The sequence below is a fragment of the Mustela erminea genome, chromosome 20 (assembly GCF_009829155.1).
Source record: "Mustela erminea isolate mMusErm1 chromosome 20, mMusErm1.Pri, whole genome shotgun sequence".
Taxonomy (NCBI): domain Eukaryota; kingdom Metazoa; phylum Chordata; class Mammalia; order Carnivora; family Mustelidae; genus Mustela; species Mustela erminea.
The window spans coordinates 5,670,642-5,692,381 of NC_045633.1; the positions used below are offsets into that span (position 1 = coordinate 5,670,642).

General features: G+C 50.3%; 1 protein-coding gene across 6 annotated transcripts; it reads left to right on the forward strand.

Moving 5' to 3' along the window:
• The first annotated feature begins 11 nt into the window (after window positions 1–11).
• On the forward strand, window positions 12–21,046 carry UBFD1 (ubiquitin family domain containing 1). 6 transcript variants are annotated; one of them, XM_032326733.1, is made up of 7 exons: window positions 12–250; window positions 433–762; window positions 1,890–2,098; window positions 4,651–4,716; window positions 4,870–4,975; window positions 6,273–6,323; window positions 7,814–8,789. In XM_032326733.1, the coding sequence occupies exons 1-7, from the start codon at window positions 226–228 to the stop codon at window positions 7,981–7,983; spliced, it is 957 nt and encodes a 318-aa protein (XP_032182624.1). In that variant the 5' UTR covers window positions 12–225; the 3' UTR covers window positions 7,984–8,789. The 6 variants fall into 6 exon arrangements, with proteins under 6 accessions (XP_032182624.1, XP_032182623.1, XP_032182628.1 ...); XM_032326732.1 differs by lacking the exons at window positions 6,273–6,323; window positions 7,814–8,789 and adding exons at window positions 8,796–8,878; window positions 13,696–15,245 and having other exon boundaries at window positions 15–250; XM_032326737.1 differs by lacking the exon at window positions 7,814–8,789 and adding an exon at window positions 5,716–5,810 and having other exon boundaries at window positions 15–250; window positions 6,273–6,386.
• Window positions 21,047–21,740: the final 694 nt, after the last annotated feature.

The following is a 21,740-nucleotide window of genomic DNA, read 5'->3' on the forward strand; positions in this document are numbered from 1 at the left end:
GCTCCTCGAGCGGGCGATCTCCCGGACCCGCCCCCCTGGGCTCCCGAAAGCTAAAGCGTGGCAGGGGCCGGACCGGGGAAGCGGAGGAGGCGGGTCTCCATAGAAACGTCCACCTGTTTCCGGCCAGTCTGTGAGAGATTAGGGGCTGCTGCGGGGGCCAATCTCAGCTAGCTCGCTTTTTCCCAGCGGCCTCTGCGGGAGCGGTGGGTGTTGTACACAATCATCATGGCGGCGGCCGGAGCCCCGGATGGTGAGTGTGGCGGGGGTGGCGAGCGCCCCGTTTGGGCCCAGGTGAAGCGGGCCCCCGGGGGGGATGCGGCCGGGTCCGGTGGGGAGTAGCCTGGCTCGGAAGCGGAGGCCCGGCCTCGCCCGAGCAGGGTTCAGTCCCAGGCCCAACCTGCGGCGAGCGCCCACCCCCTAACCCCCTTGCAGGCATGGAGGAACCTGGCATGGACACGGAGGCCGAGACGGTGGCGACCGAGGTCTCCGCGCGGCCCCTGAACTGCGTGGAGGCCGAAGCCGCGGCGGGGGCGGCAGCGGAGGACTCCTGCGCGGCGCGAGGTAGCCTGCAGCCGGCCCCGGCCCAGCCCCCTGGGGACCCTGCGGCCCAGGCCTCGGTCAGCAACGGCGAGGATGCGGGCGGCGGCGCAGGCAGGGAGCTGGTGGACCTGAAGATCATCTGGAATAAGACTAAGCACGACGTGAAATTCCCCCTGGATAGCACAGGCTCCGAGCTAAAACAGAAGATTCACTCGATTACAGGTAATGGAAGTGGTAATGTCCAGCGACAGGCAGCCTTCCCCACCGCGCCTTTAGATTCCTAAGGCTCGCACGGTGCTAGGTCCCGCGCTGGCCACTCTCTTTGCATCCGCTCCCTCAATGCTGGGAATAGTTCTCCGGAGTAAGTACTAATGTGTCCATCATTCAGATGGAGAAGATGAGACCCAAGGTGATAGAGCCAGAAAGTGGCTGAGCCGAGATTCAGGCCCGGGTCTGACTCTTAGGCCCAGGCTTCCAATCACTGCTGCTCCAGACATCTCTAATGAAAATCGTCTGAGGCACATGTTAAACTTACAGCCCCTAACCCTTTTCCCTGAAGAGTTTGATTCAGTGGCTCTGGAATGTGGCCAGGAATTTATTTTTAGCAAATATCTTGGGTAATTCTCATAAGGGAAATTTAGGAAACATTGCTGGTGACTGTGGTGCTGGCCCCTTCACAGATACTCACATTTAGTTTTTAGTCTTGTCTCGTTTACAACACTTTACCAACTGAAATGATTTCTTTTTTAAGCTTGCTTTCTGTAGTCTGTAAGCACATGGTAAAAACAAGAACTTCATCCTTTCTGGTTTCTGTATAACTGAGGCCTGTGGATTCTCAGTATTTGTGTCATCAGAGGCTTGAGGAACAATTTGGAATGAATGATAGCTAACATTATTGAACGATGACTTGACGCTTGGTGGTGTTTTATTTCTTAATCCTTAAAAGAAGTCTACGCAGAAGGAAATCCTGCCGTTAAATTATACTATTTTGGAAACCGGCTCACAGAGGTTGTGAGTTGCCTGAGCACACAAAGGTGCTGGAGCAGTATTCATTTCCAGGTCTGTTGCCCAACAGTTCTGGTCCAGATACATTTTTCTTTTCTTTTCTTTTTATTTTTAAAAGATTTTATTTATTTATTTGACACAGAGAGATCACAAGTAGGCAGAGAGGCAGGCAGAGAAAAAGGAGGAAAGAGGCTCCCCACGGAGCAGAGAGCCCGATGTGGGACTTGATCCCAGCACTCTGGGATCATGACTTGAGCTGAAGGCAGAGGCTTTAACCCACTGAGCCACCCAGGCGCCCCACATACATTTTTCATCCCTTCCTTTCATTGTGTCCTTTTCCCAAGGTCTCCCCCCTGCCATGCAGAAAGTCATGTATAAGGGACTCGTTCCTGAGGATAAGACGTTGAGAGAAATAAAAGTGACCAGCGGAGCCAAGATCATGGTAGTTGGCTCCACGATAAATGATGTTTTAGCCGTAAACACACCCAAAGATGCTGCCCAGCAGGGTGCAAAGGCCGAAGAAAACAAGAAGGAGCCGCTCTGCAGGCAGAAGGTGAGTCCGTCATGTGACTGCTAGTCCTGGGAAGTTTGAGGCTTTGTCCTCTGGAGCCTTGGCTGGTTATATTCTCCCTAGAATAAGCTCCTTTTCGGACAGGGTCCATGATGGAAATTTATGGCAGCAGTTGGGTGCGGCTGGCTGTTGAGTGGAGGTGACAACTACCTGAGATTTGCAACTTTGTCTCATCTGGCGGGTCAGTGTGTCTCAAGTCTATTTACTTTAGGATATGGCCTTTGTACAGGCAGGCTTCAGACCAGATATTGAAAGGAATCTGACATGGGTTTCTCTCCTCTAGTGTCAGGGAAAAATGCCACCAGGACAATTCACCCCCCATTTTGTACAAGTGCTTACATTTGTGTTTTGGTCAGTGGCTTCCCCCAAGTCAACAAGCCATTTCTGGATAGCCATAGAGCTCAGCAGCTTTCAGAGTTCCTCTGAAGCTGACTTTTTCAGGAAGCCTAATGAAGCTGACTAGAAACATAACTATACTGGCTTTGGGTTTAGTTTTTTTTTTTTCCCTCCTGGTTCATGAAATGGGGGCCTGATTTTTTTTTTTAATATCCTGTTGCTCATTTTGGGTGGAAGAGATCCAGCTTTGTCTTGTGCTCACTGTAGCCCTTAAAATTCTTTCTGTAATTAGGAAAAGTGAGAGTATTTTGCTGCAGAGGGAACTGGTAGGAAGAACCATCACTTAAAACCTTATCACCCAGCAAACTTCACTCATTGTCATGGAGTCTCTTGGCCACTGCTGAGATAGTCTCAACTTAACCTGTGTCCTGAGTACAATAGGTCAATTTGGTTTTTGTTTGTTTGTTTGTTGTTGTTGTTGTTGTTGTTGTTTTAAGAACAGTTCGAACCAAGATCAGTTTTAGTGACTCTAGGCACCAAGGCATATGGCTAGTAGTGGGAGAAGGATGCAGTTTTGTTACAGACCCATAATCCTCTTCATCCAGGCATTAAAACTTGACCAGAATTAGTGTGAATATCCATGTTTTGCTGTGGGAACATTAATGTGTTTGAATGACAAGGTACTGCCCCAGATCCTAGAGAGGATATTGTTTTTATAAAGTCTGTAAGACTTGGTTCTCATAATCTAGAACATCTGCCTATAAGGTTTTAGATGAGGAGTTATAAATCTATGCTAACATCTGAAAGGTATTCACTTTGGAACCTTTCACCCCCATATATGGGGTCAGAATTGAACAGTTGACTTTTTTTCCCCACTTGCCTGTTTCCTCTGCCACATACATGAAATTATCAAATGTGAGTATTTCAGAAGTGAGTGAATGTCCCCACTGGTCACACCCTTGAGATATTACACGCTTCTTAAACATAGCCTTTGAGTTACTGATGGTAGCTTAATAGCCTTAAAACTGTTTTCCACAGCACAGGGACAATTCTTCCAAAAGATGCTTGCGAGGTAGGAGTCAAATTAAGTTGTTAATGTCTGCTGCTCTGTTTCACTGATGCTAGTTATGAGGCCTTAACGTGGCCTGATGAGAGGGACCTGTTCTCCTGGCTTTTTGTCACCTTACTCAGGAGTCCGAGGCTGATGCCTATGGGGACCCTTTGCTAGCAGTCTGGCAATACTGATTCTATCCCCACCAGAGGGTTTCTGCCCTCTGAATTGGCTCATGACCCTGCGGTGCTTCAGTTTGGTGGCATTGTTCCCCTTCACTCACTTGCTGTCCCGTAGCTTCAGCTTTACCATTTGGTAAAGTGACCGGTGACCTATAAAGCCACCAGTGGAGAGGAGACAAGCTCAGGCATTTGGGCTGCTCAAGAGCTGTTTTAGGGAGCCATGAGCCTAATGAGAACCCTTAACAAGCTGCCTCAAACCCGGGGCGGGGGGGGGGGGTGTTGGGCACAGGATCAGAGACTTGTTAATATCAGTCTGTGGAGTAATTGGCATTTATCTTGGAAATAGGTCTCTCCTGGCCTGTGTAGCTGAGGTGGAGGGCGGGGCAATGGGGAAGAAGTCTACAATAGTCTGAGTTTCCATTTGCTGAAGAAATGCCCCTTGTAGGCCGTTAGGCTGATCACCAGCATTGTCTTAAGTTTCTTTGGAAGTTTAAGTTGACTGAAATGGCCAGCACCGTTTGCGGTTCTCTTTAGCCCGATGTTTTGTCCTTTCAGTGGTGATTTTTTTGGTCAGAGGAGGAGATAGTTTATTTGAACTAGCAATCTGGAAACCTTAGTTGTTCTAGAACTTTGCTGTCTAATATAACAGCCACATAAAGCTTATTAAAATTCAGTAAAATCGAGAACTTAGTTCCTTAGTTACATTAGCCACATTTCAAGTGCTTCCTAGACCCAAGTGTCTCGTGGCTGTTGTTTTAGGCAGCACAGAGGTAGGACATTTCTATCAACAGAGACACCACTGCCAGACAGCACTGCTCTTTAATGTCAAGGACCCATAATCTGTACACATTGAAAGCTTTTGAACCAAAACAGGAAGGCTTTTTTCCTCTTTTTCAGAAAGGTAGTAATATGACTAACACGTAGTCAGCTATTTTATTTATCATTTCTTCTGACTTATATTCTAGCAACACAGGAAAGTGTTGGATAAAGGAAAGCCCGAAGATGTGATGCCATCTGTTAAAGGTGCCCAGGTAAGCCAGATTGCTTTGTGCGGTTCTGAAAACGTGCCAGGCCCACCTTCTGACTCCCTGAGGTTCCTGTGATCACGTCCTCACATCCTGTCCCTTGTCCTTCCCTGTCTTTGCTTCTGGTCCCTGTCTCTCACTGTGCTCCTGTGCCTCCAGGAGCACCTGCCAACGGTACCCTTATCCGGCATGTACAACAAGTCCGGAGGCAAAGTGAGACTCACCTTCAAGCTGGAACAAGACCAGCTGTGGATTGGCACTAAAGGTAGGTTCCTGCTCTCGGCCTCTTCCCGGCTTGCTGCCTCGGGCACCCAGCAGCACTCGGTCATGGGTGCGACTGTGCTTCTCCTGAAATCTCTCTCTTCACTGTGCTTTGCGTGCCCCTGGCTTTTTGTCTTTGCTTTTAGATGCTCACCTTCTGTTTGGACCGTTTTCCCTCATTCTTTTCAGTCTTATGTCAGGGCCAGTCCATCAACAGTGGCTCTTCATTTGTACCCAAAACTAGGTCCCAGATGTGTAGTCTGAGGGCCAGGTCTGGCCCCCAGACAAGAGTTTTTTGGATTTACACACATTCTGTAAAAATCAGAGAGATTTCACTTGATCTGATGTGGGGGTTTTTGGGCTTCTCTTGAAAAAAAAAAAAAAGAGAGAAAAAAGAAAAAAAAGTCAAAAGATGTAGGCATTCTGGACCTGCATTCTCACATGGCAGCGATCGGCTGGAGCCAAAGTAGTAGGTTCAGATGAGCCATGTCACAGTCCTCACTGTCCGTGGGCTTCATTTGGAGCCAGCTTTGTTCATGAAATGTCACCTGCCTGGCCCCTGGAGGTCAGAGTTTGTCCCCGTACTGGGTGCATTTTCCTGGTACCGTGGACCCGCCCCTCCCTCCCTGCCTGTTTGTGCTCTGCCTGCCTCCACCTACCCCTGCCTGTGCCTGGTGGGGCGGGCTTGCTGCTTGCTGTTGGCTGGGAATTGTCTCTGACTCTCCTCCCCATCTATTCCCCCAGATGGTTCAAAGTCTTGTCAGTTACACTCCAGAATTATCTGTGTCCCTTTTTTTGCCACTCTGTTGTGCCAGTTAAGACTCCTAGCATCTTTAAAGGTTTGTTAAAGCAAGTTAACCTATTTCCCTGCCCTGTCTGTGTTCTGTTTTGTCCTACCCATCTTCCTCCCTGGTTCCCATGCTCAGAAACCTTCGGCCTGGAAGAGCCAAGTTCAAATGCCTAAACGTAGTGTCCAGTGTTGTCAAATTTTAGGCCCAGCCTCCTGCCCCGCTTGCCCCGTTACACGCTGTGGGCTGCAGCTGCACCAGCCTGCGATTCCCACCGCGCCCTGCACAGCCTCACGCCTTCGCTCCTGCCGGGCACTTACCTGGACGCCTTCTTCCCATTCCTCGTTGTTAATACGATCTCCAGAGGCCCTACTTACGTGTCCTCTCCTAACGAAGCCTTCCCCGGCGCCTTCCCCACCCTCCAAATGAGTTGCTGCCGCTTCTGTTCTGAGAGCGCTCCGTTTACCTCTGCAGAGCACTCATTACTCTCTGACTTGTCTGTCCCCCTGTTAGATTCCCGGAGGGAACCGAACATGACTAATTCACCTGGTTCTGGCCAGCACTGTAGGTATTCAGTGTTCGAGGTAAATGCTAAAGAGAGGTGTAGGGGGTCCCATCACGTGAGGTTGGCTGGTTTCAGGGACAGGCCATTCGGTAGGACTCTGCTTCGAGTGGGACCCCAGATTTACAGGAAGTAATCAGCGGGGCGGTGGGGCGTGAGGCTTCTTGTCATCCCGAGTGCCAACGCACGTATTCTCATTTGTCACTCTGCTGGTCCTCACGTAAGGAAACGTAGACCAAAACGCCAAAGCGCAGGAGTTTTCTCACGATTCTATGAGAACCTGCTACGTCTCCTTCCTTCCACCCTCAACTCTAACTGCATGGTCAGAGCAAGCGTTGCAGAACGTGGAGGGGCTTCCTGGGTCTTCCCACGGGCCTTTGGACCCTTTTCCACACGGTCAGTGCTCGTCCACCGTGAGCTGCCCTGCGTCTGTCAGACCCTTCCTCGGCTGTGACTTCGCAGGTGACTTTGCTTAGTTCTCCGTCGTGGCACTGACTTCCCCAGTTCCTGCCTCTTCCTCCACTTGCGCTTTCTCTTGCGGGCAGTCTGCTGGAAGGGAGCTGCTAAGGCTGATGCAGGTAGTTTCCTGTGGGCCAGGAGGGTAGGTGTGGGCCAGGGAGGCCAGTGAGGACTACGTCTGCAGGTGCTCATTGGTTCCTCGGGGCCTCTGTGTTAGGAGGTTGTGTTAGGAAGCGCGTCCTCACCGCAGGCCCGAAGTGGACTCTCCCGTACCTGGGGTGGTGTTCTCTCGGCTCGGGGGAGCTGCTGCTTTACCGCTTGGGCATGAAGGCAGCACTCGAAAGAATCTGGGTAGGTTGGGGTGTCAGGGCTGTGGAAAGTGTCCTTTCTCACCAGCCTGCTGAAAGAGCACGGCCAGGAGTCCCGGCTTCATGGGCGCCGGGGCTGAGATGTTCGCTCCCACGCAGACCACTGTAGCGGTGTGTGGCAGGCAGTGTTCTCGCTGGCCGGGAATCTTGTCCTCTGGGCGTCCTGAGCACCCTCCCAGCAGGACAGCGCGTTCTGGGGAGTTGGCCACCAGCCACCGGCTTCATCTTTCCGCTGGCAAGAAGCTGCTGTGGGATGACCATGCCGACAGCTGCTTGGCCCCGCTCTCGGTGGGGCATCTCACAGCTTCACCTGTCTCCGTGGTAGCGTCGGGGGGGGGGGGGGGAGCCTCGCAGCCTCAGGCAGGAGACGTGGCGGGGACAAGCGGCCGGGGGAGTGTGCGCCCAGTGCGGAGGGGCGTCCAGCCTGATCGAGCTCATTGCTGTCACTCAGGAATGTGGGCCCAGGATCGTGTTTTCAAGAGAAGCCAGAAATGTATCTTTTTGTGTGAAATCTCGGGACCTTTCAAGGTGGCTGGTGGTTTAAAAAGTTGCAATCTTAAAAACAGCTGCCGGTCAGATCCTGCCTGTGGGTCACTGAGAGCCACTGAAAGTCACAGCCAGGATGGACACCCTCACGTTCATTCTCCCCACGCCCCATTTTTCAGACACCAAGGCCCACGGAGTGGAAGTAAAATGTCTCCAGTCACCAGCTAAACTAGAGCCCAGGCCTCTAAATTCCAGTCTGTTTTTTTCCCCTCCTCATCCATTGGCAGATTCTCTTTTCCAGAATTTTCTTTCTGCAAAGACTGTCATGATTTTTTCCGACTTGATTTAACTTTGCTCAGAACGTCCTGGCCCCTGCTGTGTCTGCCGCTCCTGGGGGGGTGGGTTCTTGTTGCACAGACACTGCGCCCCCCTCCTGCCTTCCTGCCCCGCCCTGCGACACTGGCCTCACTTCCTGCAGGCTCCTCTCACTCCTGCCATCCCTCACTGCCGCCTCTTTCTTACCTGCCACCCTTGAAGTTGCTGCAAAGTGTCTTCTGACCCCCCTGTGATAAGTGATACCTTGAGGGTTGATCGCAAGAGGTTGTAAATGTTTTAAGAGCACTTCCTCAGGTGTGTGTATGTGGAGGGTTCGGGGGTCGGGAGAGGGAAGGGTTGTGGGGAGGGCAGATGAGGAGGAGGATGGGCTAGAGACTAGAAGCAACCCCCGAGCACTCCCTGCCTGTGCGAGCTACAGGGGCATGCTGTTGCCTCTGTTCTCCATCCTCTTGACTACCCCTTCCCCAGGTGCCAAAGACCTTAGCCAGTGCTGGGCTCAGGTGAGAAGGCTGCAGTGGAAATCCTTGGGTGTTTATAAATTGCCAGCCTTGAAGAAGATCACACAGGAAAGCACTATCTCTGCTCTCAGAGGCCTTTAATATATGCTGTGGCCAACCCTGTTCCCGTTTGCTCCCAAGAAATTCCCATCTGCCAAGCAGAGCCCTGGGTGTGGTGGTCAGACGACCCTGTCCCATCGTCCTTAGAGCGCGTGGGAGACTTGAGATTACAGTAGAACCCAGAACCGCCAGCCCTGATAAGGGACTGCTGAGTCACAGGAGTGGACAGGAGGGCCTTTGAGTAATCTCTGTAATCCCTCTCAACTAGAGCGGACTGAGAAATTGCCCATGGGCTCCATTAAAAATGTGGTCAGTGAACCTATCGAAGGACACGAAGACTACCACATGATGGTAAGTAGCCCGGCGTGCTTTAGCCTCTTCCTGCACTCCCGCTTCTGCTCATCTAGCAGGGACCGGAGTTCTAACGGAACTTTCTTAACCGAAGAAGCGAACTCAGTATTCCGAAGACGCACCGTTTTAAGATCCTCACCTTTTCTTCATCTCCTTAGAACTCAATCCATGACCTGTTCCTAAGTTTATTTTTGCAACACCTGCCCCCCATTCAGTTTAAAGGGGATATGTTTTCTTAGCTTTATCTTCCTCTCATTTGTATTATTTTTGTCTTTAAATCAGGAGAATAAACACAAAGAGGAGGATTGGCTTGTGGGTTTTCATCTTAAGTTTTGTCCTGCTTATAAAACAAAATCTCCCACTAGCCTTGGCATTTGTGAGGACACAGATGGTCCCCTTTCTGTGGTGGTGGCGCTCTTCCCAGGTGGCCAAGGACACCGTGGGGAGGACAGGGTCTGTGGTCGTCATTCCGCACGGAGGTTTACTCTGAAGAGAGCAGGCTGTTCTTTCTCGAGATAGGATGTTTGGAGGCAGTCCCCAGGTTTGTGCAGAGCAAAGCCGAGAGTTCAGGGATGCAGGGCATGGAGTGAAGTGCAGTGCTCGGGCACGCCCCCGAATTTTCCCAGCATGGTTGGGAGGGGCCCCTTTAGGAGTGAAGTTTAGTTACTCCGACAGGGACCTGCCCAGAGCCAGTTGTAGGATGGGGCAAGGGCTGCCCGCATTCTCCAGCCAAAGGGGCAGATTTTTTAGCATGCGGCCACCAGCGCTATGGCTGTGTGAGCCCCGTTGCAGGGCTGAGGAGCAGCTAGTGCTTTGACCTGTGCATCGGGGTTACAAAGGTCCCCAGCACAGGGAGGCGTTGGAAGATCCCAGGGAAAATGCGATTTGGTGGTAGGGAGGTCCTGCACAGATGGCTGGGCCCCTCTTTTGCCCTTTTGGTGTCTGTCCACTCAGAGGTGCTGAAGCCAGTCCATGATTGGGCTTGCAGTCCTGGCACTGCAGGCTCCTGGGTGTCCCGAGAGTGACAGTGTCACAGGGGCTGCTGCCCTTCCGCCCCTCATCCTTAAAGGATTGCAAACAGATTTGTTCTGCATACTCGTATATTTTTCCCGTTTACGAAGTCGGCTTCTAGATACTGTCAGCTGGGCCCCTTCGCTCCCTTTTGAAATGTTCATCTCCGCCATTTGGCCCTGTGGCATTCGCAGCCCCGCTTTGCAAACAGCCCGGTGAGTGGGAGTCCCTGCAGGTTGAGGGGACCATCCAGACATCCTTCAGGAAATCAGTCTGGGTGGCTAATGCTTTAATACTCAGTTCAAATGCTTTTTTCTCTCGGGTCATTTCTGGCGGAGAGGAGTGCTGATAGTCCCGTCTCTTCACTAAACGCCATGGAGTGGCACCTTGACCTCTGTCTGGATGAAAGTACTCTGCTCATTTTGCAGGTGTCATTTCAGCAGCTAGATTAATGGTGTCATATATGGTTCACAGAGAGGGATGGCTGTGCTTTTCATTCTTAGGGAAATGTTTAAAAATGCAGAAGAGAACAGAAAAGACTATAACAAACTCAGATATCCATCACCAAGAAATGACTGTCGTAAATATTCTGTGAATTGCTTTAAACTGTTTTTTTTTTTTTAATAAAAGAAAATCTACCCACAACGAATACGTCCCCATTGTCTTCCCCTCCCCCATTACCATGGCATGATTTCTCATGTGGATCCTTCCCAGCTTTCTGCTTTGTGTTCGTATAAACCCATGAACAAGATGCAGTACTGTTTTGTGTGTTTTTCAGTTTTCATAAACAGTATCATGGTATGTATCGTTCTGCAAGCAGCTGTTTTTGGTTCGACATTGTGATGTGTCTGTATCAACTGTAGCTCCGGTTCATACCTTTGAAAAAGGATCCCGCATTCAGACAAATAGGCCATGTCCCTTATAATTGTGCGTTTCCTGACCGATGGAGATGTAGGTTGTTTCCAGGTTGTTACTAGTTGTGATGGTGCTGCTGTGAACATTTCAGATCTGTTTTCTTTGTGCACGTGTGACAGTTTTTCTAGGGCAGTGGTTCTCAAACTGGTCTCTGGATCAGTAGCACGACATTGCCCGGCAGCTTGTTAGAAATGCAGATTCTCCGGCCGTGGACCTCCCAGATCAGATGCTCTAGGGGGTGGAGCCCAACTAGTCTGTACTGACAAGCCTTCTGGATGCTTCTGATGCACACCCAAGTTTGGGAGCCACTGCTTTAGGCTCGGCTATGCTTAACTCTCCCACCACCTATGTCGGGGGGCGGGGTCCAGGAGAATACTCCCCGTGTGCACAGTGTTTCCCCTTCCCTTAGTACCTTCCTTCTCAGCCCCCACCCCCACCCCCATGTTTGTCGCGCTGCCTGCTCCGTCTCCTGACCTCTCAAGTACCGCTTGGTTTTCCTTTTTCCCTTCCAGGCGTTTCAGTTGGGCCCCACGGAAGCCTCTTACTACTGGGTGTACTGGGTCCCAACTCAATATGTGGATGCAATCAAAGACACTGTGCTGGGGAAGTGGCAGTATTTTTGAAAGCACTTTCACCTCTGGCCCAGGAGACTGACCCAAAGTGAAGGACATTGCTGGGAGAGGCCTGCAGCATCCCTGGATTTCAGAGTTCTGGGACTTTGTTCAAAAACAAACAAACAAAAACCCTATATCCACTCTAAGGTGATGTGGTGACTGAAGCCAGAGGTGATGTACTTTCACCATTAGCTTAATTTTAACTTAAAATCACCGGTTCCCTTTTCTGGCAGTCAGCTTCATACCATTTTTCAAGTCCATACCGTGGAAATCAATAAATCTGAGTTCGAGCACGTTGTGTGGAATACTGTTCAGTGCGTTTGAGAGGAGCTCTGCCAGTCTTATTTGGAAAGGAATGATCAAAAGCTTGCTGGTTTCCTTTTTATTTTATTTTTTTTTTAAGCGATTTTAACTGAGGTATTTTCATAAATCTTCGGTTGCAAACATTTGGACTGCGTTGTGATGAATTGGGTTTTGGTTTTGGTTTTTCTGATATCAAATTGTATGCAAAATGGAGGGGGGGGTTAGTAAGCCATATTTTTCTGTCCATGGATTCAGATTTAATTCTTTTCCCTTTTTTATGTTCTCACTTCCTAGATTTGAATTTTTGTTTTAAAAACCCAAAGATGTCAGTTCCTGATTTTGTACCTCGTTGATGCTTCCTCTCCTGGCCTCCCCCCCACCATGCTGCTGCTCGAGAATGCACGGCGGGAGAGGAAGAACTGTTTGGTCTAGGGCAGGGAGTGCGCGAACCTGCTGCACCGCGTGTCGAGCAGCGGAGTGTCTTACCATGACTCCCGTCTAAACGTCTTGCCCCTTGGACCCAGTGTCTGGGGAGTTCCACCTGCTGGTGTCCTGGTTGTCTGGTGCCCTCACTGATGGGGCTTTGAGACCCAGCCTGGCATGGGTGTGCCTGGGCTGCGCTGCCCAAAAGCCACAGCCCCCAGGCCGACAAAGCCCACCGGAAGGAGGAGCTGGACGGAAGGCCATTCCTACAGCCCTATAGCCACAGGCCCAGATCCTTCTTTCTTTCGAAGTTCGGAGAAATTCTTAAGCAGTCCAACGATTATTTCAATTATGCTTCTCCATTTGGTCCTTCTGCTCATACATTATGTTCAAGTGTCCTTCATCCCGGGTTCAGAGATGCTGCCTTTCCCAATAAAAGACATGTTGACCTAGTGGGTTGGCCGATGTGCTTAAGCATCGAAAATGTGATAAATTGCTTTCGTGATTAGCTCACCCTCTTCTGGTTTTAGCCCTTAAGTTCTTGGTACACGTGAGCTTCTGTTGTCTCCGTACGGCTCGATGACCTCGGGCGCGAGGGCGAGTGTCTTGGTGAATGACCCCGTGTGCTCGTTGCTGTTCTGTGCCGGCCGGCTTTGCAGTTCTTCCCTCCCTGGCTGCAGGCTCTCATAGTAAGGTTTGGTGAGAGATTTTCCAAACCACACTCTGGATTCTAGGCTGTTCCCCTCATCCTGTGAAATGTAATTAGCATGTGTTCGCCTCAGATGACTAACCCTTGTGAGCCAGTTCCTGGTGACGCTCTGTGCCCTTCCCTTCCAAGCCGTAGTTCAGGAATCCAGCCCATGTAGACAGACTCGTGCTTTTCACGGGGTAGCCCTTGCCCAGTCACACATCTGGGCAGGGAACTCTACTCTTGCTTTTTTGGGGGGGCAAACGTACCTCTTGTGAAGTGTAGCATCCAAGAAACCGCCTGTTCGTCTTCCCTCGAAGGAGCAGTCACTGCGGCTTTTCTGTCCTTGTTGGCTTGCAGTTCCTGGAGAAAAAGGGCCGCTCTGCTACTCGTCAGAGCCTTCCTCTGCAGCGGACGGGTCTGCGGAGGAACTGCTGCCGTAGCAGGCAGAGGGTCCTCTCAGTCTGAACACTGCCCTTTTCTGTTGGCCAGCGCCCCTGTCCTGGAGACGTGTCTTGACGGTGCCACACACCTACCTTTGTTCTCGTGAAGCAGGTGTCTCCATCCCCTGACTGGCCTCGCAGTGCTGCTCTCAGAGGCCCTTCCCGCCAGGTCTCCTGGTTTGCCCTGTTAAGTCGCTGCCCTTGCCCTCTGTCCCCCTCCCCTTCCTCCCAGTGAGAGCGTGTATGTCCCCTTGCCTCCCTGCTCCCCAAGGGCCAAACTGCTTCTCACTCAGGCTGCTGTCATTTCTAGACAGGACCAAAGCCTGCGTGAGTCTTTTGATTTTACGTAAAATGGTGCTTTTTTCCTTACTTCAAAATACTATATATAAATAATAATGTCAACGACATCTTTTCGTACAGAGCCGTTGGAGTATTGCTTTACAGAGCTCAGTAAATTTGCTAGAACGATCTCGAGCTCTAGCTCCTGACCCTGTCTGCATGGAGACCTTGCCGGGAGCCCTCGGGAGAGCAGAGGTGGACGGCACCAGAAGCCACTGGGAGAAGTACTTGACTAAGATCCATGTCTGGGTCACAGCAGTATTCCCGGTTTTTCCCTTGGTCCCGTGAGCGGTCTCTTCCTAACCTTGTTTTCGGTCCAGAATGTTCCGACTAAATCTGTGTTAGCAAATTGAAGTCCTTGTCCCCCCTCGGTGGCATCACAGTGTTCATTTGTCCTCGGGATTGTTTCTGTGCGGTTCCTTCGCTGGGGTCGTGCCCTCCCTCACCGTGGCAGAGGACGGGCTCCAGGAGGAGCTGGTCCTGGGGAGGGGCTGGGCGCGCAAGGAGCCAGGCTCGACATCTTTTTCCCTGTGGGGAGCTTCGCCGAGCCTCCCCAGGGGCTGCGTTCTCCTCCAGGCTTTGTGCTGGCGATCATCCTCCGGGGCTTTGCTCCCGGACGGCAGGTCTTTCTTCCCTCCCCGAGACCACTGGCAGAGCAATGACAGGGTCACCCCTGCCGGACGCCAGGCCCTCGCAGCTCTGTTTCTGCCAGTCCGGTCCTCTGAAAAGCTGGCTCGCGAGCTGCTGGAACTCCTCTGGTATGAAGTATTTTAGTTGAAGCTGGGCCTTTCGCAAGTAGCGTTTCGCTCTTTTTAGATGAGACTGAACTGAGCTAAGGGTGCTCCATGGACACAGTGGGGGCCAGCGAGGCCTCGGTAGGCACTTACTTGCTGCTCTGCCTTACAAGGCCCAAAGAGACCAACTCTGCCACTTGGCCACGTCTCAGCAAAGTCGCCATATTTCAGCCAGAAGGGACTTGCTTTCTCCTCTTCTCTCCACTTGAACCATGTGCCTGGAGGAGCCGTCCTGGCTCTTGCACTTGGCCTCCCCTTTCTTTGCTGGGGCAGCGAAGGGGAAGGGATCGACTCCGCGTGCCAGGGCCATGCAAGGGCAGGCTTGCTTTCCACCCCGTCTTCTGAGGGAGACCTTTCTCTTGCTCCTTGCTGCTCTCTTCATGCCTCTTGTCTCGGAAAAGGATGGTCCCTTCGTCTGAAGGCTTTGTGAGGAAGTCCTCTCCAGCGAGGACTGGCACCTGTTTCCTTCTTAATAGGGCCGGACGGCCTCTCCGGAGCTACAGGTGGTCAGGAGCCCCCCGAAGTGCAGAATTTCCGGCACCTCGACCTGCCAGGCTGGGTGGTTCTACTGCTTTCTAAATTTCTAGAAACCTCTTTCCTTTTCTTTCTTAAAGAGTTCTGCAGAATTATTTGACAATATACGTAAGTCCCATGTTTCCTTGTGGTGTGCACTCTGTTCTGGTTTCTGTTTTTAAATCAAATGCCTGTTTGGGAGGAGATGAACGTATTTAGTCTATTAGATCTGCGCTGCTGGATTTTTTTTAAAGTGTAACCTTGACTAGCTGTCTTATTGTTTATCCTGTAAGATTAGTCTCTCAATTAAAGTTTGATAATTAAGTGCGTTTCCTTTTCCTTCCCGTTTTTCGCGCGCCTGCTCCGTACCGGGGACAGCCTGATGCTTGGGACTAGGCCTGGGGTGGGGGGTTTTTTTTGGTTTTGTTTTGTTTTTTGTTTTTTTGCCAGCTGTGGTCTGCTATGTCACTCTTATTTATTTGATTTTAAGTATATCCAAATTTGTTCCTACGCAAAACAGTTGATACAATGACTCTGGTTTATTTCCTCTGTTAGCCAGAATGACCAACTGGTCAGTCAGATGCACTCGGGTTAGGGCAGCCCTCCTCTGTGCTCTGGCCTCCAGGCATCAGAGGGAAGCTGCTTCCTGTCCTTATGCTTTCTGACTAGTACCCTGTGTGACTTGCCCGAGGTGGGGAACTGTTTCCCCAAACAGGACAAAACAGTCCTTGGCATGAAGAGTCCTTAGAGTTGGTCACAACTGGTTTTGACCCAGTATCATCCACGGGGCCCTCTCTCCTCTACACACTTTGTAAATGTTCCTGAAGGTTCTGGTCTCAAGTTGTCCTTCCCTGACTGCCCCCCCTCCCCCGCCCCTCCGTTTTCCCAGGATCTCAATCCCAAAGCAGTGCTGTCAGGTCCTTAAAGATCTGCTCTATGGGGGAGACAAGGGTGAACCATGCCACTTGCTGTACATTGGCTGTTGCCCACCTGGAGAATCTTCTGTGTGCACAGAGGGTGCTGCTGGATTTCACGCCAGTTTTGAAGTATTTCAGGCACCTTCAAACTTACAGGATGATCGACTGTCCTCAGATGGAGAATGAGATGAACCCCAGCCTGAATATCTACGATACTTTTTGGGGAGAGGTCTAGCATTCTCTCAGCAGTAATAACTAACATCCCTTTCTGCAGTAGGGACCCCACGAACCAGACAGTCATTAGGGCAGGAGGCAGTGACTTCTTCCTACTCCTGCTTGAGAGCTGCTCCGGTTGGCCCATCCATGCTGCGGGAACTTGACATGCTTCCCCCATGAGCTCTGCGCCAACACTACTTGGCTCCTCTGAGCCAGAATTAACCCCTCTGGCTTTTCCTAGTTTACCGAGACTAATTTTGATCTGAAGCCTTGTTAGCCTTACCCTCCTTGATAAAACCTTTCCTACTGTTCACCCCATTTTGCAACTCTGAATTCTCAAATTTGCTACTGTTTTACCCCCTCCCACTTACCTAATTTTGATTTTTCACTGCTTTCCCTTTTTTGGTTGTGTTTTGTTTTGGACATTTTCAAGCCTACAGAAAGTTGAAACATGCTACAGTGACCACCTCATACTTTTCACCTAGCTTTTACCATTTCTTAACATATTAACCACACATGCTTGCTTTCTTCCCTAGACACATGTGCATTTTATTCTACCACAATGTTTGACAGACATGCAGACATCATGGCATTGAGCACTGGTCTCAGAATGACTATCATACTTTATCACAACAGCATTGTCTTCCCTAAGAAAACTCCTCTATCGATTCAATAATACCTGATAAACAAACCAAAGTATCTTCTAGAGCTAGTTTTTCCCAACTCGTAATCTCCATGTGCGTTCAAAGATTTATTTGAGAGAGAGGATGAGCTGTGGGGAGAGGGAAGACTTTTTTTTTTTTAAGATTTTATTTATTTGTCAGAGAGAGAGAGTACACACAAGCAGGCAGAGAGGCAGGCAGAGGTAGCAAGAGAAGCAGGCTCCCTGCGGAGCAAGGAGCCCGAAGCGGGACTTGATCCCAGGACCCCAGGATCATGACCTGAGCCGAAGACAGTGGCTTAACTAACGAGCCACCCAGACGTCCCGAGAGGGAAGACTCTTAAGCAGACTTCCCGCTGAGTGTGGAGCCCAGTGTGGGGCTTGATCCTGGGACCCTGAGATCATGACCTGAGCCAAAATCAAGAGCTTAGACGCTTAACTAACTGAGCCGTCCAGATGTGCCTGTTCTTAAATATTTATGACAATCTTGTGTTTTTTTTTTTTTTTCAGTACCGTTTTATCTTTTCTATTGTGGCTAGTCTTGGTTTTTCTGTCTCACCTTAAGGTAATTTCGCCCATATGTTTCTTTCATCTTAATTTACAGTGTGACCCCCAGACCTCCTCTTCCATTCTTGTTCTGAATCTTTGCTCTTTTTTATGTCGCGGGTTTGTCTGGTTGGCCAGGGCCGTGGTTCCCGAGGCTGGGGCAGGGGCACAATCCTGCCGCCCGCTGCTCGCTCGGGCTCCCCTCCCACATCTAAGCCCAGGACCCACAGACTTCAGGGCTCCAGGACTCAGAACTCTTGGTTTTTGGCGACAGTCTTGATTCGTATGGCATAAGCAAAGTGATTTGGCTCCCGTAACCGGAAAATCCAGAATCTCAGACCTAGCCCGGTGTAGGCGCTCGAGTCAGGTTGTGAGGAACCTGACCGGCTAACCCCCAGTCTGCTTTGCCAGATGGAGCTCTCAGGGCGCTTGTTGCCCCTGCCCTCCTCAAACACACAAACGTGGGAATCTTCGCATCTAAGGCATGTCCTGGTTGACCATTCCTTGGTCTGGGGCTTTCAGACACTCCAAACTAGAAAACAGCAGCACCACCTAGCAGACCACCTAGCAGTGTTTTGACCTCCTGCTAGAAAGACAAGCTACTTGGTAGGGGACTTGCACACCTTGCCTTTAGGTCCTGTGACACCAGCTCCTTCATCAGTATTTAATCGGGTGACGGGCACTGGGTCAGATGATTCACCTCCATTGTTGCCAGTCCTTCACCACATCCCTGGTCGCCCCCTGTTCCACCCATTAGAGGACATGGGCACAGAGAAGCTAACCACAAGCCAGGCTTGCGTGCCTGCCAGAGGCTACGATTCAACGCCCTTCACCTGTAGCTAGCCTGTGCTCTAGGATAGCAGCTTATGGTGGAGAACCAATAGGCTACTTTGTTTTCTTTTGTAGACTTTCTTCTTTCCCTGGTTTAGCCGTAGATGCGTTAAGGACTCTAACTTGTATTTGTAAATTCTGTTTTTAAACTTTGAACCCTGACATTTATTAATTGGCTACCATGTTAAAAATGAAAACAGTAGGGGCGCCCGCCCAGGTGGCGCAGTGGGTTGAGCCTCTGCCTTCGGCTCAGGTCATGATCCCGGCGTCCTGGGATCGAGTCCCGCGTCGGGCTCCCAGCTCCACGGGGAGCCTGTTCCTCCTCTGCCTGCCTGTGCTCTTTCTCTCTCACTCTAACAAATATATAAGTAAAATCTTTAAAAAATAAAATGAAAACAGTTAATACATGTACTTGCTAAAAAAATTTCAAGTGGGGGGTAATCCTCTCACTCAGTTCTTAGGTCTGATCCCTCCTTGAAGGCGCTGAAAGTCACACATGGAAGGATCCATCCCAGGAACTGAGGGTCAGTCATTCTCACTTCAAGCCCTTCAGGCTGAGAGCTTAACTCAGCGGGGACTTAGCAGGTGGAGGGAACTAGCACTGGGGAAGTGCCTGGCAGACACTCAGACTCCAGTCCGGAATTTTTCTTGAGCTCTTGCTGGTTGTCCTCTGCTTGGGTATCCCGCGAACAAATCCAACAGTCCCCAACTGAAATTCCATTGCCCTTAGTTCTCTTGCCCCTCAGACAGCAACTCGGGCAGCACCCACGCCATACACTTGAGATCCTAGGCTCCTACCTTTTTTATCTGACCAGGTGCTGCCATTTTTATTCCCAGAATATCTTCCCAGTCCATCCCTTGTCCTCCCAATCCCCAAATCTGCATTTTTCTCATGGGCTTTTCCAGTAACCACCATTCCCATCCCCTCAGCCCACCGTTTGGCCAAATATATCTGACCCGTCTCCCCTATAGGTCCTGTCAGCACCCGCTGCTGACATGTTCCTTAACCAGACTAAACCCCTGCTTTGTGACCTGATCCCAGCCACCGTCAGGAGCCTGCCCATGAGTTCGTGCTGTAGCAGTGCGCAGACTGACCAAACTGACGCCGCACCTCCCGTCTTAGTGTACGCCGCTCTCCGGCCTGCCTGGCTAGCTCCCACAGAACGTTAGGAGCTTTCCTCGGGCTCATTGCCTGCCAGCGTTTTTCCCAAACATCAGCACCTCTGCTCAGTTCTCACGTACTTTTAGTTTTTTTAATATTATTATTTTTTTAATTTAAGATTTTATTAGAGCACATGCAAGAGCATGTGTGTGCACAAGCAGGGGTATAGCAAGAGAGGGAGAAGCAGGCTCCCTGCTGAGAAGGGAACCCAGTGAGGGGCTCCGTCCCAGGACCCTGGGATCATGACCTGATCCACAGGCAGAGGCTCAACCGGCTGAGCCACCCAGGTGCTCCTTCATAGCTTTTTTTTTTTTAAAAGATTTATTTATTTATCTTATAGGGAGAGAGAGCACAGTGGGGAGGGAGAGAATTTCAAGCATACTCGCTGCTGAGCATAGAACCCCACAGAGGTCCAGGACCCTGAGAACATGAGCTGAGCCAAAATCGAAGGTCAGATGCTTTACCAGCTGAGCCACTCAGGCGCCCTGGTTTTTATTTTAAAATGACAGATGAACAGGGGCACATGGGTGGCTCAGTTGGTTAAGCAACTGCCTTCGGCTCCGGTCATGATCCCAAAGTTTCGGGATTGAGTCCCGCATTCGGCTCCCAGCTCCACGGGGAGTCTGCTTCTCCCTCTGACCTTCTCCCCTCTCATGCTCTCTCTCACTCTCTCTAATACATAAAATCTTTTTTAAAAATACTGATTAACAACAACAACAAAAAAATACTGATTAACAGAAATAAGCCAATGTATTTCTACCATATCATGGCATTTATAACTAACATTTGGATATGTTTTTTACAGACACGGGTTCATGCTATTTATGTTTTATTTAAAACATTGATCTTTCCATGTCACTGTGTAAATTTTTTTGGAATTGTTTCCATTTAGCCAATCTCCTATGGTTGGCTATCCACCTGTATGCCATCCATAGACTCTGTGTAACATGTATCACGAAGTTTAGCCTTTTTGGTCTGACGATTTTCAAACCAAGTGGTGGAAGGAATAGTTAAGTGAACACGCGTATACACGGACGCATGCACATGCCTGTCCCCTGGCTGCCAGTTGCTCACTTTGTGCTGTTTCCATGGTTTTTCTTTTGCTGAACCTCTGAAAGTTAGCCGGAGACATCTTGTTGCTTTACCTCAGAATGTCAAGGTGTCTCTGATCCCCTGAGAGTAAGGTGTGCTCCACAATCCTGTTATTAGACCTGAGAAACAGGACTTGCTGTGTCACCTACATACGGTCCTGTTCTCAAAACATTTTCCCCTGGTCCTTTCACATTCCATGAAGTTGACATGCCTCTGGTCCCTTTTAATTTAGAATAGTTAGTTGTACTGGCCTTTTCCCCCATGACACGTGTTTCTAAAGTCCCACCTTCTAGATTCATTTTCTTGTGATCAGATTCAGGTTAAATGATTCCAGGCAGACCCGGAGGTAGACGTCCCTTTCAGCCCGTCAGGACGCAGCATGTGGACGTGGAGTCTCCCCTACACACCGTGAGCTTTTGGACAGTGGAGATGTGTGCTCAGGCCCTGCCTCGCAGTGTGCCTGGTCCTTGGAGGGCGTAGAATGGTTTCATGGAGTGAAGCTGTTGGGGGGACACAGAAGAGCGAAGAGTGATGTGGAAGAACTGGAGACGGGGCAGGAAGCCGGTCAGGACTGGTCTCACAGCCACCCTGGCGGCAAGGGAATGGCCTGCCACAGATCCTCAAAGGCATTCGCAGGAGGCTATTAAATCAAAATGCACAAGGACGCCTGGGTGGCTCAGTTGCTTAAGCATCTGCCTTCGGCTCAGATCATAATCTTGTGCTCCTGGGATCGAACCCTGGGTTGGGCTCCACGCTCAGTACAGAGTCTGCTTCTCCCTCTCTCCCTACTCATGCTTGCTCTCAAATAAAATCTTTCCAAAAAAACAAATGCACACAATCTCATTTATTCTGTTTTAATTCACACACCTTTTGGAATGCTACCCTGGGCCAGTTCACCGCCTGTGTTGGCACACAAGTCTCTCAAAGATTTTTCCGGCAAGTTCTTAGAGTAAAAGATCTTTGCAGCTGCTCAACATTCCAGATCCTAAAGTAGCATCATCAGCAAATTATCTGTGTGTACTCAGTGACTTTTCCCCCTTATTCTGGCTCCTCTGAGACTTTCCCAGCTACAGAGGACGTGAAAGGTTATCCCTGCCAGGTGTGTGGTTAAGATGGCAGCAAAGCGGTCTGTTCAGTGCCAGCACCACAGAATTGTGCGGCCTTCAGCAGAAACGAACATGGATGCATTTTTGGGCAAAATGTGCAGCTGCCAAGGGCTGAAAGATCCAGAATAGCTGACCCCAGATGTTAAACTGTGGTCCATCCCCATCAAAGGAGCCACTGCAGCCTGTTTTGTTCCCTTGTGGCTCCCCAGCACCCAGGAAGCACTCAAGCTATTTGCCGATTAGGTGCTGCTGTGCCAGATTAAGGATGCTCCTCACGCACCAATTTGG

Bases quoted from the DNA above. Each gene is read 5' to 3' on its own strand.
- UBFD1 (XM_032326732.1), top strand. From the start codon at position 226: ATGGCGGCGGCCGGAGCCCCGGATG. The intron at 2,099-4,650 runs GTGAGTCCGTCA...CTTATATTCTAG, and splicing joins AGCCGCTCTGCAGGCAGAAG to CAACACAGGAAAGTGTTGGA. The intron at 4,976-8,795 runs GTAGGTTCCTGC...CCTCTCAACTAG, and splicing joins GCTGTGGATTGGCACTAAAG to AGCGGACTGAGAAATTGCCC.